At 48.3% G+C, this 15,542-nt stretch overlaps 2 protein-coding genes across 5 annotated transcripts; both read left to right on the top strand.

Moving 5' to 3' along the window:
• Positions 1–904: 904 nt before the first annotated feature.
• LOC122186494 (C-factor-like) lies at positions 905–8,758 on the top strand. Its single transcript, XM_042883230.1, has 6 exons — positions 905–1,060; positions 6,160–6,211; positions 6,514–6,701; positions 7,085–7,240; positions 7,793–7,903; positions 8,091–8,758. Exons 1-6 carry the CDS (start codon positions 920–922, stop codon positions 8,202–8,204), a joined length of 762 nt encoding a protein of 253 aa, XP_042739164.1. The 5' UTR covers positions 905–919; the 3' UTR covers positions 8,205–8,758.
• A 777-nt stretch (positions 8,759–9,535) lies between these two features.
• AURKAIP1 (aurora kinase A interacting protein 1) lies at positions 9,536–11,974 on the top strand. 4 transcript variants are annotated; one of them, XM_042883232.1, is made up of 4 exons: positions 9,536–9,600; positions 10,074–10,166; positions 10,589–11,037; positions 11,812–11,974. In XM_042883232.1, exons 2-4 carry the CDS (start codon positions 10,115–10,117, stop codon positions 11,917–11,919), a joined length of 609 nt encoding a protein of 202 aa, XP_042739166.1. In that variant the 5' UTR covers positions 9,536–9,600; positions 10,074–10,114; the 3' UTR covers positions 11,920–11,974. The 4 variants fall into 4 exon arrangements, with proteins under 4 accessions (XP_042739166.1, XP_042739167.1, XP_042739169.1 ...); XM_042883233.1 differs by having other exon boundaries at positions 9,589–9,665; XM_042883235.1 differs by lacking the exon at positions 9,536–9,600 and adding an exon at positions 9,650–9,670.
• The last annotated feature ends 3,568 nt before the right edge of the window (positions 11,975–15,542 follow it).

Raw genomic sequence — 15,542 nt, 5'->3', positions numbered from 1 at the left:
AGGCAGGGAGCAGATGGGCTGTGCTGGCTGTAAGGAGTGTGTGCATCAGGTGTAAGTATCAGCCATGGCTTTCTGCAGTAACATTACAAGCTACGTGCAAGGGATTTTTTATCCCTCAAGCCCTTAGACACAAAAGGTGGTGATTGAGATGCAAAAGGTGGTGATTGCAAGCAAAGCTTCTTGCTCAGGGCTTTTATCTTTGTGTAGAAGGCAGTGACTGATATGTGAGTACCATGCCCTTTTCTTGATCTCTTCTACATCTCTTGCAACAGCATTTTTGTCTCATTCGAGGAAATGGGGCTGACTCATGGGTCTTTTGGGTTCTTGCAAGGAAGCTGAACTGCTTACTGTTCAGTAATCTTTGTTACTGAGTTTTCCAAGTATAAAGGGAGACGATGTTCCTGGCACGTATCAAAATGAACTTAATGATTTTAAAGCGTGACTTACAAAGCCTTTCGATGGAGAAATTAGAGCAGCGTAATACTAACAGATGGAACTGAAAGCCTTTGTATACAGCTGGGGTGGATAAACGTGTGCGGGGAAAGCATTGCCTGAGCACTGAGGGTTTATAGCACAGGAGGAGCTTTCCGATAACGCAGAATCAATAGTCAGATCGTGCCGCTGCGGGCTGTAAAGGCACCTATGGCAGCAAGCTGGGCTGGCCGGAGCTGGAGGTTGAGGTGGTGCCGGTTAGAAGTGCTTCTGTTCTGCCTTTCCGTCCGTGCTGGAGCAGAGATTTCACCGTTGTCCATCCTTGTGCAAACCTCCGTCCTGGGGCGGGGAGCGAAGGGGATCCCGGTGCCGCCGGGCGGGGCGGAGGGGGGGGGGCGGATCCGGGGCTCGGTGCCGGCTGTGCGCCGTGCAGGTTTAAGAACCGCGTGGGGCTGCGGTGGGAACAGAGCGAGCCGAGCCGAGCAGCATGGCCCAGCCGCGCTGCCGCTCCGTGCTCATCACCGGCTGCAGCCGCGGCATCGGGCTGGGGTTGGTGAAGGGGCTCGCTGCCTCCGATCCCCCCCCGGAGGTCGTCTTCGCTACGTGCCGCTATCCCGATAAGGCGCAGGTAAGCGGGCTGGAGGGGGTAGGGGGGGATGCGGGATGGAGCCGGGGCTGCTGGGGGCTCCGAGAACGGAGGGACGATGAGTTGCTGCCGGCTGGGTGTCCGCTCCTGGGAGGGAGGAAGGCGGCAGAGCGGCTCGTCGGGCGCAGCTGGAGATGGGTGCTGCCCCAGGAGCCTTCGCACGGATATCCCTTACGGCTCCCCCGTGCCTTCTGCACTGTGCATTCGTTCTGTCTTTCCCTGTATTTCCCCGTTCCATGCTGGACTTGCAACAAGTCCACAACCAACTTAAATACTGTCTTTAGGCAGGGATCAGTGCCTTCTGCCCGTTGCTGCTGCGTGTCGCTGGGGAATTCATTTACCTGCTTTTTTCTCTGCAATATAGCAGCGGCTTATTCACACCCCTCCTCCCCTCCTCTGTCCCCAGGCTGTTGTATGTAACCGCCAGACAACCCAACCTGCGGGGACAAGCTGATAGCAGGTTATCAGCCTGCTTCACCCCGTGCTGCTCCAGCCCGATCTTGGCAATCTGTGGTGAGCAGAACGCTGCCAGGGCAGCTCTGCACTCAAAGCATCATCCTCTGCCTTTCCCAGAAAAGATCCGGTGCTGCAGAGCTGGGAGAATCTGAGCTCTCAGCTCTGTGTCAGGACTCTGCTGTCCTGTAATCAGTGCCACGAGTTCTGCTTCCTTCCCTCACACTGGGACAGGGCTGCCCAGGGAGAAGGGATTCGCCTGGCACACAGAGTGAAGGAGACCTCGCATGGCTGCTGCTTTGCTGTGAGTTTAATTCCTTACAGTGCAAGCTGTGATCTCACTGCTCTGCTACCAGATAACACAGAGCAACTTTTATTGCTTTGCTACACAAAAGCTGGGGCAGGGGCTCCTGTTGTTCCAGGACAGCACAGGGCAGGAATGGCTGCAGCCTGGCTGCTCAGCTCTGCAGCAGCTCTGTGCTGCCCTGTAGGTGCTTGGGAAAGTGAAGGAAGTCATCTTCCTTCTGTTCCTCAGTGTCAGAGCAGGCAATGCAACACACACACTGAGGGTATGTTTCTGAATGGAACTGCTGTGACACAGCGTGGGTGCAGGTTACCTTCATGCTGCAGGAGCTCCCAACCTGTACCTGTGGTTATGCTGTTTGCTGTGCCCTCCTTCAGGTCCCAGATGGATTTCCTACTGGTAACTGCACACTCGAAGGTTGACATTGCAGGGACCGTCAGTGATTGAAGCCTTCTTGTGCAGGTGCTTGCTCTGAAGCTGCTTTTGCTGAGAGGTTCACCTACTGGCCCTCATGTCCAGCAGTGGTTTCCCATTGTGATGGTCTTGAATCAGTTGTATCGAGCAAAAAGCCTGGTAGACAAAGGACAAAACAGCCTTCCCATAGTGTGGTGCATGGAAAAGGCTGGGCAACTGCTTGCTTGCAGCAGGAGAAACCTGGAAAGTTTCTGGCAGCTGTGCCTGCTGGAGGCAGGAAGCTGGAGCAGGGCTGCATTCCTGTAACCCTGAGTTGGGATCCAGCAGGCCACACGGCTGCATCCTTAATTTGGGTTGGTTTGTTTTATTTTTGGGGTTTTCCTGGAGCAGGAGTTGTCCTTGGGGGCTCAGGGTGGGTTTTTGTTCTTTGTCAGGACCTCTAAGCCATGTGCTGTGCTTTGGCAGCACATCAGTGGAGAGCTGCGCAGCCGGCTGAAAGCATATTTCTAACAGATGGGTTTGGAAACACCACAAGGAAGGGAAATCTTTACTGAAGGTATTGTAGTCTCCCTATTGCTATCTGTCTCATCTGCAATGCTAATGCTGGCACAAAGCCTCTGACCGCTGCTGGGGCAAGCAGTGATGTGTCTGAGCCATGCAGTGGGTACAGCTGCCCAGCTCTGAGCTCGCAGCCAGCTGGATAATGCTGCTTGAGCGGGTATGGTTAAAAAAGATGGGTAGTTCTTATCCTTTTTCTCCCAGACGAGGCTTTTGCCTTCACTCTGCTGCCAGATCTTGAAATCCTGAAATGGAAAAAGCAGAAACGAAAAACAGCCTTTTAAAAATAATTGGCCAGATTTTAGAGGAAAAGTGATGAAGCGTGCTTAATGACTGGCCAATCCAGCACTCAAGGACGATACCCAGCAGCACATCCCCACTAGGGGAGTGAGCCAGAGGAGCTCTGAGCGGAGCGTGTGCTGTTCACAGCTGCATGCCAAGAGCATCCTCTAGGCAGCTCCCCAGGGACTCGACCTTGGATGAGGTGCTGGACAGGAGCCCGTCTGCTTGCTGCAGGGAGCAGCATCTCCTGTAGCCTGCTAACCCCGGGATAAGGCTGAACAGCTGCAAGCTTTTGCATGCGAGGCTGCTGGCAGCTGTAACAACTCCAGCTCTTGTGCTGCATACCTCCTAGGTGGCCTCCGCAGAACATTTGCCTAACAAATGGGCTAAGATCACAAGATAGCATGCAGCAGGCCTGCAGGCACATGGAGATAACCACTGCTCCTCCCTGAAAAGTCCCGTGCTGGGCTCCTCCAGCCCAGCTTTGCTTCTGATCTGCCCTTCCTTGAGCTGCTCTGGCACTGAGAGCGGAGGCAGCTACAAATCTCTTCCAAAATAACCCTCGTGTCCCATCTTTGCACTCCAGATGGACAAAACCAGCTGAGCAATCTCTGGAGCAGTCCTCCAGCAACAAATCTGCTGTATCAGGAAGAGGGTGTTCTCACAATCTTTCTAGTTTTGGCTTACGGCAGCGGTTTGCACTTCCTACTGTGGATGTGGGGCAGTTGGCAGCAGCTTGGTGTGAATTCTTCCATAATCTGACAGCAAGTTGGCTGAGTGCTGTGATACTGGACAGCCCAGCTCAGGGATACGTGGGCAAATCTTGGAGTGCTTTGGCTTCATCTGGAGTGCCAGCAGGGCAGTGGGAAGGGGCACTGAGTCCCTTTTGCCTGACACAGCTGCCTTAGGCTGCTCTATTGCTTCCAATCAGTCCAGCACAGCCAGGCTCCTTCCAAGACTTGTAACCAGAGTGAATAATGCTTTCATAAAGAAGGCAAAGTAAATCCTGCTAAATGACAGAAGCAACACAACACCCTGATTGGAGCCTAACAACCCGTGCACTGATGGATCTGTATCTGGAGTCTCAGCGCCAGAGGATCCTGTTTAAATGGGAGCAGGCTGACTCCTTGTTAATCGTAATTAAAATCAGCAAGCAGGAAACAACAGATGTTAATCACAGCCTTAAGTTTTTTTCTCTTGGAATCCCTGAGAGCTGATTCTCATGGGTAGCTGTTTGGGTACCAAACACTCCTAGAGCTGCTGCACTAAACATGTGGGGCTGGTGTTGAGTGCTTTGCTTGTTTGCTTCGTTAGCTTGTTTGTTTTAAATCAGCTTTTGCAGCACCATAACTAAATATAAGTGGCTTCATCTGTTGGGGCTGCCATGGGCTTGTCCTGGCCCTCCCCTTTAGGCACAGAAGGGAGAAGAATGTGTTTTGCTGTGCTTTTTGGGTTTCCCATCTAGGTTTTCCACTCCTGTTCTCATTGAGTGCAGCAGAGCTCTGTACTTCTTGCAGCCCAAAGCTGTCCAAGATAAAGTTACACCCAGAAGCTTCTTTTGTGAACCTTAAGCCACTCGAGTGGGAGTCATTATTAAACACAGTAATTAACTAAATGGAAAAACTATTGAATTTTAACTCTGGTTTACATGCAGCCATTGCAGTGTTTATGCTCCAGGGAAGGAGAAATGCCGCAGCCTTTGGAGTTCTGAACTGAAGATCTTGCTGGCTCACTTTGGAAGCCTCTCACTGGTTCTCATTGCACAGAACACCTCTGGCCTTTTAGCAGAGGAGGTTTATCTGCTGCCTCACAGTTGTAGTTTGTTTCGGTCTGACAGGGAAGCAATCTGTCCATAAATAAATGAAAACATCGTGGAAGCCAGAGCGCTTCTGGAGCTGATCATAATTGGTGCTGTCAAACTGAAGTACAGCAGACAGTCCAAAGCCACATAATTATTGCAGACCTTGACATGGCAGAGCTATTCCTGTCCAGGGAAAGGAATGTCTGATGGTTTTGTGCTTCTGGCTTCTTCCCCTTCCAAGCCCCACAGCAGCTGTAGGTTGGCTGCAGTGGGAGAGCAAGTTTACTAAACAAACCTGGAGAGAATCTTGCAGAACATCAACTGAGATAAAAAATGTGGTGTGTTACAACCTGATGAGAGGACATGGAGTCCCCAACCATCTCCAAGTGGCAGAGGAATACTCTTTCAAAAGCAGCTCCTTCCACCCCTGCTCCAGATGGGCTCCTGAAGAGGTGGATTTGCTTGAGCTGGGATGTTTGCCTGTGGCTGCTCAGCCCCTAAGAGTGGCTGGCAGCCTGCGCTCCATCCATTAACATTTGTCCCCGCTTTCTGCATGGCACAGAAACCCAAGTGCTGCAGCTGGGGCTGTAAAATCCAGCATGCACACACCTTATCCAGGAGCAATATCAGCCCAGCACTGATTTCCTACAGGAACACTCTTCCTCTCTCACTACTGAGCATTAGCAGGCAGATGGCTGAATTGTATTGCAGAGAGAACACTGTTCTCCTGGACAGTTGTTGTGTATGTAACCAATTTCTTGTGTGCTCTACTTTCAGTTGCAAGAACTGAAGCTAACAAAAGTATTTGGTAACAGGATTTCAATGGGAAAACTGTTAGGATGCTTTTTCTGCAACCAGTAGTGCCAAATGGCTTTTCTGAGAGTTTCTGTTGCTCTGACCTGATATCTGGTACCAGCTAAGCATCAGGAGAAGTGCTTAACAGCAGTGAGGAATTACCAGCTTGGCGTGCAGCCTGAGCACAATGGAGCCATCACCCAGAGCCACCTGAGCAAAGACCTTTGGTTAGACTGTAAATGCACCCTCTGTATTCATATGCTGAGAATTTACCATGCTGGTTTCTTGGCTAAGCAGGTGAAGAGCCCAGTTTCTTGGAGCAATCAGTCTTGCTCTCAAGGATGGAAGGCAAAGTAGTGCCACTGCTCTCAGTCCAGTTACAAAAGCAAACACCAATTCTGGAGGTGCAGGTCTCAAACTGCTTCATGTAACATACGTACAAAGAAGGTAATAGAAATAATTTCTTCTTCCTAGGAGCTCCAGCAGCTTAGCAAGCAATACAGCAATATCAAGCTCCTCCAGCTGGGTGAGTAAAGGGCTTAAATAGGAGCATGTTCAACCGAGTCAGGTGAGTGCATCTGAAGTCTCCTGCATGGTCAGTAGCCGTGCACGGCCTCCAGCAGCTGGAAAGATCCCTAACTTCATTTTAAGATACCAACAGGGAATATAATCTGTGCAAATCTTCTGTGCATGGTCTCCATCCTTGTTTGCTGCCTAACTGTCCCCATTCACAGCCGTGTTTTAACTTTGGTTTAGCACGTGCTGTGTAGCGACAGCATTTGAACCACGTTGCTGCTCACTGCGGCTGTTCTTGGCTCCTCTGTGTAGATGTGGTCTGCGAAAACAGCATCAAGAAAGTAGTCAAGGAAGTGGAAGAAATTGTGGGAGACAAAGGTCTGAACTGCCTCATCAACAACGCTGGCATCAACGTGCTTGCCTCCTTGGAAGATGTCACAGCAGAGACGATGCTCACCATCTATGAAACCAACACAGTCGCCCAGCTGATGGTCACTAAGGTAAGAACTGGGAGAAGCATGCTTAATTGATGGCACTGCAGAGGCCCTGCCACTTGTGAGCTGGGCACGTAACCCAAGTGTTTATCGCCTTGGAGAGCAGCAATGGCTTTCCAACCAGTATCTTTGTCTTTATTTAAAACCAGTTGGTACGAGGTCACTTCAGTGGACAGCTTGGGCTGGGATGTGAGCAGACTGCTGCTTACATTTGGATGTTATGGAAAGGTTTCCTACAGTCAGCTTGTCTTGATAGCCATCACCATCCAGTGCTGATGGAATAGAGTTGTACTGCAGTTTTTCACAGAGCAGAATTCGAGATTACATCATGCCTTAAATTATGGACCAAGAGCGAGGTGACCAAATTAAAACCGACTTTGTTTTTACAGGCTTTTCTACCCCTTCTGAGGAAGGCAGCTCAGCTGAGCACAGGAATGGGCTGCCATAGAGCTGCTATTATTAATATGTCCTCTCTTGCTGCCTCCATGCAACTCGTCCAGGCAAATGAGATGTTCCTCAAGGTCTACCCCTACAGGATAGCAAAGGTTTGGATGATTCCTGGGCTGTGCTCATTGGGTGAGAATGGGTCTGTGAGTTAAAGGCCACTCTGAGCTTAAGATGATTGCAGCGTTAGTTCTGTCACATCCAGAGTCTGAGTTTGAATGAGTTGTCAGGATTAGACATGCAGTTTCTTCTGCACCACCTGCTCGTAAGCTGTTAACATGCTTGTTTTCCCTGATCGAAGTAAAAAGCCCGAATGTTTGTGTTGTGATTGTTGCAGAAGAACAGAGTCCTTACGTCAAGATTATTTTTCACGAGTCCTTAGGAGTTTCAAATGTTATTTATCTTCCTTCGTAACTTAGTTTCATCTTTGGGCAATAAGTTTACGAGGTGGAGCTTTCACAGTGCTTCCCTTAGCGGTATTTCTGAGAATGAAGGCCCCACAAAGCCTGGATAAGTTACCATCACACTGCTATTGCTACTTGATTTGTCAGCAGGCATCTTGGAAAGGAATAGCCAGTTAGCTTGGCTTAAGGTCTTGCTGAAAGGGTGGTTGTAAAAAGCAGCATGCTAATAGATGGTTTCCCCTCTTCTAGACTGCACTGAACATGATCACCAGATGTCTTGCTGCAGACTTGAAATCAGATGGAATTCTCTGCATTTCTCTGCATCCAGGCTGGGTTCAGACAGACATGGGCGGAAACATGGTTAGTGACACCTCTACATAAATAGGAAAGCATAACTCCCTTGTTCCCACCCTTGACCCTGCTGCAAGTACACTTCCATGCTCTGCCTAGGCACACTATGCAACATGAAGAAGGTCCCATTTGATCCTATTGACTCCTTGATTGTATTCCCAGTTATACTTAGAAATAACCTCTATTTGCTCTCCAGGCTCCTTTGCAGGTGCAAGAGGCCATCCCTGGTATTCTCTCTGTTCTGGATCGTCTTGGTGAAAAAGAAAATGGTTCCTTCCTGGACTGGCAAGGGGAAACTCTACCGTGGTAGATGTGCATAGTATAGTACAGAAACAGCATGTTGGTCACTATTCAACTTGCATCAACTACTGTCTTCGTCTTCAGGGTTTTCTTAGATTCTCATAGAAATAGCCAGTCTGATATCCAACCCCTCTCCAGGTATATTCAGAAAGGTTTACTCTTCCTTGATATCACTACTGCTCTGCTCTAACACTTCTGACAATACCACTGTGCTCTTAGGGATGGGTCTCTCCCAGAACCAGTTAACACTGATTAAAAACTACAGGCTATATCTGGGGCTGGTTTCACTTTGCTGATTTGGTTGTAGAAGCAGCCTGCCCTCAGACCTGCTCTGACAGCACGGGCTCTTAGAGCCTGCTATGGTGGGTGTGCTGGAGGCACGTCTTGGTCCTCCAGTTTCCTCCAGACCTGACAAACTTTGTGCATTTGGTACTTCTGAGTGTCCTCAGGTTCACAGCTTTGCTTTTGTTCCCAGTGGGTGATTAGCATCCTGATCTTGGGGTGGGAACGTGGTTTTGTACATAGATTTCTGAAGCGTCTTCAATAAAGTCTCGTTTCAACAAATTGTGTAATGAGCCGCTTCACTTTGTTCCTCTGAGTGCAGGTCTCTATTTTGCCACCACAGAGCCGTGGCATCTCAGGCAGAAAGTCTAAACCTGAAGGAGATGGCAATGGCTGAACTGGTTTGAAATACCAAAAGCAGCCGGTGAAAAGATCTCGGTGTTCTGGCTGAGGGGAAGGATAAAAAGCAAGGCGTTCTTTGAAGTGCTGGGCTGGCCTCGGCGCGGCTCCCCATGCCAGCTGATTAGACCTTTCATGCTGTGCCAAGACGGCGGTTCTCGTACCCAGAAAGACAAAAGGTTGAAGCAGGAGAAGCAGGCGTGGCTGTTCCTGGACAGCAGCCACCCGCAGATGCATCTCAGGGTGCAGAGGGAGAGGTGCCCGGCAGCCTTTCCTTGCTGCTGCAGTAACCGGGACGTGTTTCCCTGCTGCGGCTGTGCGCACACGCCGTGTCTGACCTCTGTTTTGGGAGGTGCTGCCGTGCCCGGGCAGCTGAGCAAAGGGCTGCGCTTCCCTTCCCTGCTGGCTCTCCCTATGAGCGCACAAACAGCTCACTGACACAGGCTGCTGCTGTGGATCCGAGGAGGAATCTGGGCGCGAGTAGTGGAAAAAGAGAGGCTGAAGGAAGAATGGGGTCTGTGTGCAACAGCCTGCGTTCAGAGGCATTACAGATGTTTTTCATGGGCGCTTTGCAGCACGGCTCCCACGGCCGCCATTTCCCTGGGGCGCGCTCCGCACCACGGTTGTTCCGGAGGGCGCCGGTAGGGGGCGCTGTGCTGGCGGTCATCGGCAGGAGGCGCTGTGCTGGCGGGCACCGGAAGTTGGGGCGGAAGCGGGCGGCGATGGTGAGTGATGGCGGCCCGCCGGCCTGAGGAGAAGGCTTAGGGCTGGAGCTCGGGCCCCAGTTCGGGTATGGTGAGAACTGCGCCTTGGGAGCGGCCAGTCTCGCTGTTTGGGGGTTGCAGAGAGGCTTGGTCTCGGTACCGGCCCCTGGTGAGGTCGAGCAGCGGCGCGGTTCCTCACAGCAGCGTTCCTCGTTCCACTTTCTGCTGTGGTAATGATGCCGTAGTGCTGAGCTGGGCGGGAACGTGCGAGTGGGGCTTGGGATGGAGGTGCCTACTTTTTAAATCTGAAATAACAAAAGCTGCATTGGTTATCTCTGAAACTCAGCTGCCTCAGTGTTTGTGGGCCTGTCACATCCAGCAGAGTGGAACTGGTGAAACGGGAATTCTTGGAGGGTTGGGGTTACGTTTCAAAGTGCTTTTTCAACTAGCAATAACAGGTTTGCCTCACTGCGTAAATGTTTTTACTTTAACAGTCAATACCAGGTCTGGTGAACTGAATGAAGTGGGGAAAAAAATGTTACTATCACAGCTGACTTCCCGGCTGCTGAAGGCTTCACGAGTTGCAGGTGAGTGGGTTTCTGTTTGTCTTTTGGGGTAATTGGGCTCTCAGGAATTTCTTCTCCAGCCAGCAGTGTGGGTGGGGTAGCTGTTGGTTGTGCTATGTGAGTATCTGTGGCTGTGCTGTCAGTACTATGGAGCTGCAGAGGAGGTTTCTTAGCAGCAGAGAACAGTTCACAGCTATCCCGGATTAGCTGTACAGCTCACACAGTGAAATGCCATCGAATGTAATTTTAGCAGATGGGATTGTTGTAAAATGGTTGGGGTTAAAATAAAAAATAAGCCTTCTTTGCTTTTATGATGGGAATTTAATTGCTTGTATGTGGTTTCCTTTGTTGTTATGACTGAGTTTTTTTAGTGCTGCTTGAGCTGTTGTGAAGATATTTCTAGGGAATTCTGCCTCCTAAGTGCAATTCTTTTCTTCTCAAAGGGCACTTTCTGCCAAGGTCGGTGTCTTCCTTTCTTTGCTGTCATTCTACATCTGTGAACTATTGCACGCAGCCACCTAATAAGAATGGAGCCCAGCCTCAGCGGTGGCACGTGCTGGAGCCTGAACTGGAAGAGATGTTGGTCCCCAGAAAGCTTTCCATCAGCCCCTTAGAAAGCTGGCTGACAGTCACATACTCCCTTCCTAAAGCAGAGGTCAATAGTGCTCAGGAAGAAGTGGGCTCTGGGCCTCTCCAGAGGTATGTCTGTCCTCCATCTGATGAAGGAGCTGATGTGGAAGAAGGGGAAGGAACGCCAACCAACACACTGCAGTGTAAGAACGTGTTGGAGATCCGCAGACGGAAAATGAATCGACACAAATACAAAAAGCTGCTGAAGAGAAGGAAGTTTGTGAGAAGGAGGATAAAGGAAGGGCGCAAGAAGAAACGGCAGGTGAGCTCAGCTTAAAGGGAGCATCTTGATGTAGGTGCACACCCTTATTCAACTGCCCTTTGTTCAGGTGTTTGATTTTAGGTGGGATTAACATAGGGAAAAATGGCAGCAGCTCGGAGAAATTCAGTCTAAGCCAATTCAGGATTTACTGGCTCAGTAGTGTTGGCTGATCTGTATTTTACCTCCTCAGAAGCTTACATTTCTGTGCTTGTAACCAGGTGTGAGTAACTCAATAAAGATGTGTGACTAGTGGGGAAGAACTTGTGTTTGTGTGGAAGATTAATTCACATACCTATGTTACATCAGGAAGATCAGTTTAATCTTAATTTCCTACCCATCTTGCTCGTATCCTCACATGCTTTTACAGAGCTGCTGTAGGAAGAGACCACAATATTGACTTTATTGTTTTTATTTAGAACCCTTTTCTTCCTTTAATAGAAAGGATGCATGAAGATGTTGGCCTTCACTCAAGTTGTGGCTATTCTCATTCAGTGCTGCCTTTTGGCAGTCTGCTATGATATAGTTCAGATAATTCTTGGTTACTTTTCACCTTGCCTAGATGCCTCTTTAAATGGGATTCACTGTTCAGTTTCTGCACGCCTGTGGGAGGCTCTGTGATGAGAAATTCTCTTAGAGTTTCACTCCCTATCCTCTCAGTTTTGCTATCACAGCATGTATGTAGATCCTCTTGGGGCACTTGGGCAGTGTCTGAATACTTGAGTGTTGCTTCTCAGGTGTTGCCATTTCTCTCTCTTTCTTTTTCCTCTGTTTTAGGTAAAATTTGAGAAAGATTTGGAGCGCATCTGGAAAAGAGCTGGTTTGAAAAATCCTCCTGCAGGATGGCAAACACCCAAGATATTTCTGAAAAGTTCCAAGCATTAGAAATACTTGTAACGAGTTTTCACATGTAATTGTAATTAAAAGAAATATTTAAGTATGCAGGCTTCTCTTAACCTTTTTTCTGTGTGTGATAAGATTTGGAAGTCGCGTTCAGTCTCAGTGAGCTCTGGTGGGATGGACTGGCTTCTGAGGAAGGAGAAAGTGAGCTCTCATGGGCTCTTGATCCTGCAGTGTACTGAAAAGCTAACCTGAAAATGTGTTTGCTTTTACTGACTGGCTGCAGGAAGCTTGACTAAATCGAAACAGAAGAAAAAATGGTGTGTGAACTGAAGGTACAAGGTAGTTTAATTTCAATGCTGGAAGGACAGGTGACTCCAGGCATCGTGTAGGAAGGCTTTCTGAGGCTTCCTGCTGCTGTCGCTAGATGGCAGTCAACTCAAAGCTTCGGAAACATCGCAGCGAATGCAGAAGTTGGCAGCTGGCTGGATCTGCATGTCGGTATCGTAAGGAAAGGGGGGCACTGGTGTCACACGTGGTTAAAAATGGATTATTCTTGGTGGAGAACTACCGACTTGCTGAGAACTACATTGGAGTCCTGTGGAAACAGGTGGCTAGCAGGTTTAATAGATCCAAGCCATATGTTAACAGTAGGCAGTTTTTATCAGTTAAAAGGCATTTCTTTGTGCTTTAAATATGCTGCAGATGCTTTTTATTGAGAGCAGCAGGACTGGGTGAGCACAGCTGGAGTAAGATGGCCTTCCTCACTCACTGCTGCTACCTTCTCTTATTTATTTTAATACTGGGATAGTAATTAGAAAAGAAAATTACTGAAATAGTAATAATTGCAAGTCAACTTTTGTGCTATGACAGTGATTATATTAGGGGACTCCTGTGGTAAATTGCAAGTCTCCACTAAGCAATGCAGCTTATTAAATGCTGTGCTGTGTGAGTAGTCGTCCCGTCCTCCTAATGACAGTCTGTGACATGCAGTCATTACTTCTACATCTATTAGACATAATTAAGCAACCAGGTGTTGATGGGACTACTGTGTGGTTTACAAAATGGTGACTTCTACCTGCATTCCTTTTTGCTGCAGTGTATCAAAGCACATCTTAGGATTTGTGCTTTCTTTATGTGGCAGATGCTGCAAAGGCCCCATCTTCATGGCATGAGTCAGGTAACGTGCACCAGGATTGTATCAAGTTGCTTGAACTCTTTTGACCACAGGATGCAATTCTCAGCTCACTTCAGATGGAGGGAAGCTGAACCATGTTGCTGTAGGGGGAGCACTAGTGCATACTATACTACTCACAGAGTTTTGTTGTGAGTTGCTGTTCTGCCCCAAAATTTGTGTGTGCCAGTGTATCTGCACAGTGTGTGTGTGGCTGCAGTAGAAAAAAGGCTGAAATAGAAAGGTTTGGCTTTAAGGCTCCTCCATCTCCTTGTTATTCTGCTGCTCTGAGAGGAAGTGGTTGAAAGTAAGCAGGTGATTGCTCAGGGAATTCCTGCTGTGTGTTGCAGAGATTGGAGATATCCAGTGGGGATGGAGATGTCATGTTTGAGACTGCATGACAGCTCTTTGGCTGGAAAGATCCTTCAAAATTGGAATATGAAACCAATTATGCTCACACCCCCTAAATCTTGGATTGTGTAGACTTGAGTACAGACAGCAAACTCAGTTAGCAGAGGAGAAAACCCAGTTTGGTAGTTTTGTCACAGCAATCAGTTTGTGCTGACATGAGCTGGCTCCAAAGCAACTGATTTCAGAAGGGCTGAAAGTTCTGAAAGTGGTTTCTCCAAACCAAAGCATCACATTGAAGATGGAAGCAGTGATGTTTTCCCTGTTGGAAAGGTCAGGACCCAGTAACATGATGACTGCAGGCTTCCAATGAACGTGTGACAGAAATACCATCTCCTTGTAGTACAAGAAAATAATGATTGCTGGCGAACTTGAGATTTTAGTCGTCTCCATGACCTCAGTAGTGATGATTCTCACTAGGGTAGGAATTAGATGCATTTTGAGGCGTATGCTCTGGAAAAAAGTGCATTGCTCAGTTGTATCTGTATGAATTCCTGAAGTTTTTTAGTTGTTTCTGGACGTAGAAGGATTTTTTGAATATGCCACGACTGGGAAGCTCAGGTTCTTTTTGTATCTGTATTGCAGGTGTTGTTTTTCTTTCTTCCATTTGTAGTCTCAGGAGTGGCCTATGAGCAGGAGGAGCTGCTAGCCCAATGTTTCTGGGTACGTGGGGTACAAAACACCTTTCAGAGAGCGATTGGACTTTGCTCCTGCTGTTACCTAACCGACTGAGATGGCTTGGGAATTCCTGAGCAGAAACAAGGAACCTTTACTCTGGTGAGCTAAAGCATTAAAGGGGCACTGTTACAACGTTACCCAGCGTGAATTGATGTATGTAATTTGGCCTCTTTAACTGACCCTGTTCTTTTCGAAGTACAAAGCCAGCTCTGCTCTGGTGGATGTGAACCCCAGTCCCTGTCTTCCAAAGGTAATATATTACCCTTGTCTACAGTCGCTCAGAATCTGGCTGAAGTGATCTTACTGATCTTGCAGACAGCACCTGTGGATAATTGAAATCACATCTTTGCATCATTCATGCTGTTCTGCTGCTGGCATTTCTGTTCAGACTGTGAAAACATCCTGGTTTGGGTTTGCTGGGGCTGAGTCTGGTCAGTTACTCTCCAAAAATAACAGCATTCTGTGCTTTACCTGGAGCCTTTCACTCTGCAGAGCTCAAATGGTTCTGAAGAGTAGGTTTTGCTGTCTCTGCTGGTGTAGGAAAAGAAGAATTCAACAACTGTAGCTCTTGCAGACATCTGAGCTAGTTTTAAGCAGTGTGCTGGCTTAACTGTGGAGGCATCTATTCTTGCTTGCCTTTCCCTGTAAGACGGGGGAACAGAGCTGAAACAAGGAGTTCTGTGAGTCATAGAACTTAAGAACATCTGATATTCCACTTCTTTCAATTCCCTGAAATAAGATTGAGTTCTGTAGTTGTGATCACTGCGTGGTCACCAATGCATGGAGTCATAGAAGGTTGGAAAAGAACTCTATCATAATGAAGTCCAAATGTAAATCCATCCCCACCATGCCCCTCACTGCCAAAGCTGCCCTTTCTTGAACCCCTCCAGGGTCTGGGACTCCATCACTTCCCTGGACATCTTCATTGTGATGTGTTTCTAAATCCCACAAAACTGGTAAGAGCTATAAAACTGTAAGACTTCTTGACTGCTCTGAAATATAGCCAGAACAGGGGGTACAAAGTAACAGGGAGGAGGTTGAATGGACAATTGGGATCGTGTATCCATATGTGCCTTGTTTTCTTAGGAAATGTGTTAAAATCTTGTTTACAGTAAAAGCATAGCATTAAATACTGGTCAGAAATAACTGATTGTTGTTTTTACACTTGTCCAATAAGCAGGACTGGGTGCAGGTCAGGGAGGTGCTGTGCTGAAGGAGTTTCATTGCCTTTGGTGTGTTTAGGTCTGGAGAAGAGTGGATGCTTTGGGAGCTTCTTGGCAGCTGCCAGCACTGTGCCACAGCTGCTGCAAGTGATTGGTTCAGGCAAGGATGTTGGGTGCCACATAAGGAGTTGGCATATCAGCTAAAACAACTGATAGCTTGGAAATGGTCAGGCTTATTTGAAAAG

This window comes from Lagopus leucura, unplaced genomic scaffold (assembly GCF_019238085.1).
Source record: "Lagopus leucura isolate 7727_CA_CO unplaced genomic scaffold, USGS_WTPT01 Super-Scaffold_100037, whole genome shotgun sequence".
Classification (NCBI taxonomy): Eukaryota; Metazoa; Chordata; class Aves; order Galliformes; family Phasianidae; genus Lagopus; species Lagopus leucura.
Note: the sequence above shows the minus strand (reverse complement) of the source record. Positions and strands in the feature narration are given on the sequence as shown.

What these genes read in the sequence shown, in the direction of transcription:
- AURKAIP1 (XM_042883232.1), top strand. Translation starts at nt 10,115, where the DNA reads ATGTTACTATCACAGCTGACTTCCCGGCTGCTGAAGGCTTCACGAGTT. An exon ending in GAAGGCTTCACGAGTTGCAG is followed by an intron (nt 10,167 to 10,588) that starts GTGAGTGGGTTT and finishes TTCTTCTCAAAG; the next exon opens with GGCACTTTCTGCCAAGGTCG. An exon ending in GGCGCAAGAAGAAACGGCAG is followed by an intron (nt 11,038 to 11,811) that starts GTGAGCTCAGCT and finishes CCTCTGTTTTAG; the next exon opens with GTAAAATTTGAGAAAGATTT.
- LOC122186494 (XM_042883230.1), top strand. Translation starts at nt 920, where the DNA reads ATGGCCCAGCCGCGCTGCCGCTCCGTGCTCATCACCGGCTGCAGCCGC. An exon ending in CCCAGCTGATGGTCACTAAG is followed by an intron (nt 6,702 to 7,084) that starts GTAAGAACTGGG and finishes TTGTTTTTACAG; the next exon opens with GCTTTTCTACCCCTTCTGAG. An exon ending in ACCCCTACAGGATAGCAAAG is followed by an intron (nt 7,241 to 7,792) that starts GTTTGGATGATT and finishes CCCCTCTTCTAG; the next exon opens with ACTGCACTGAACATGATCAC.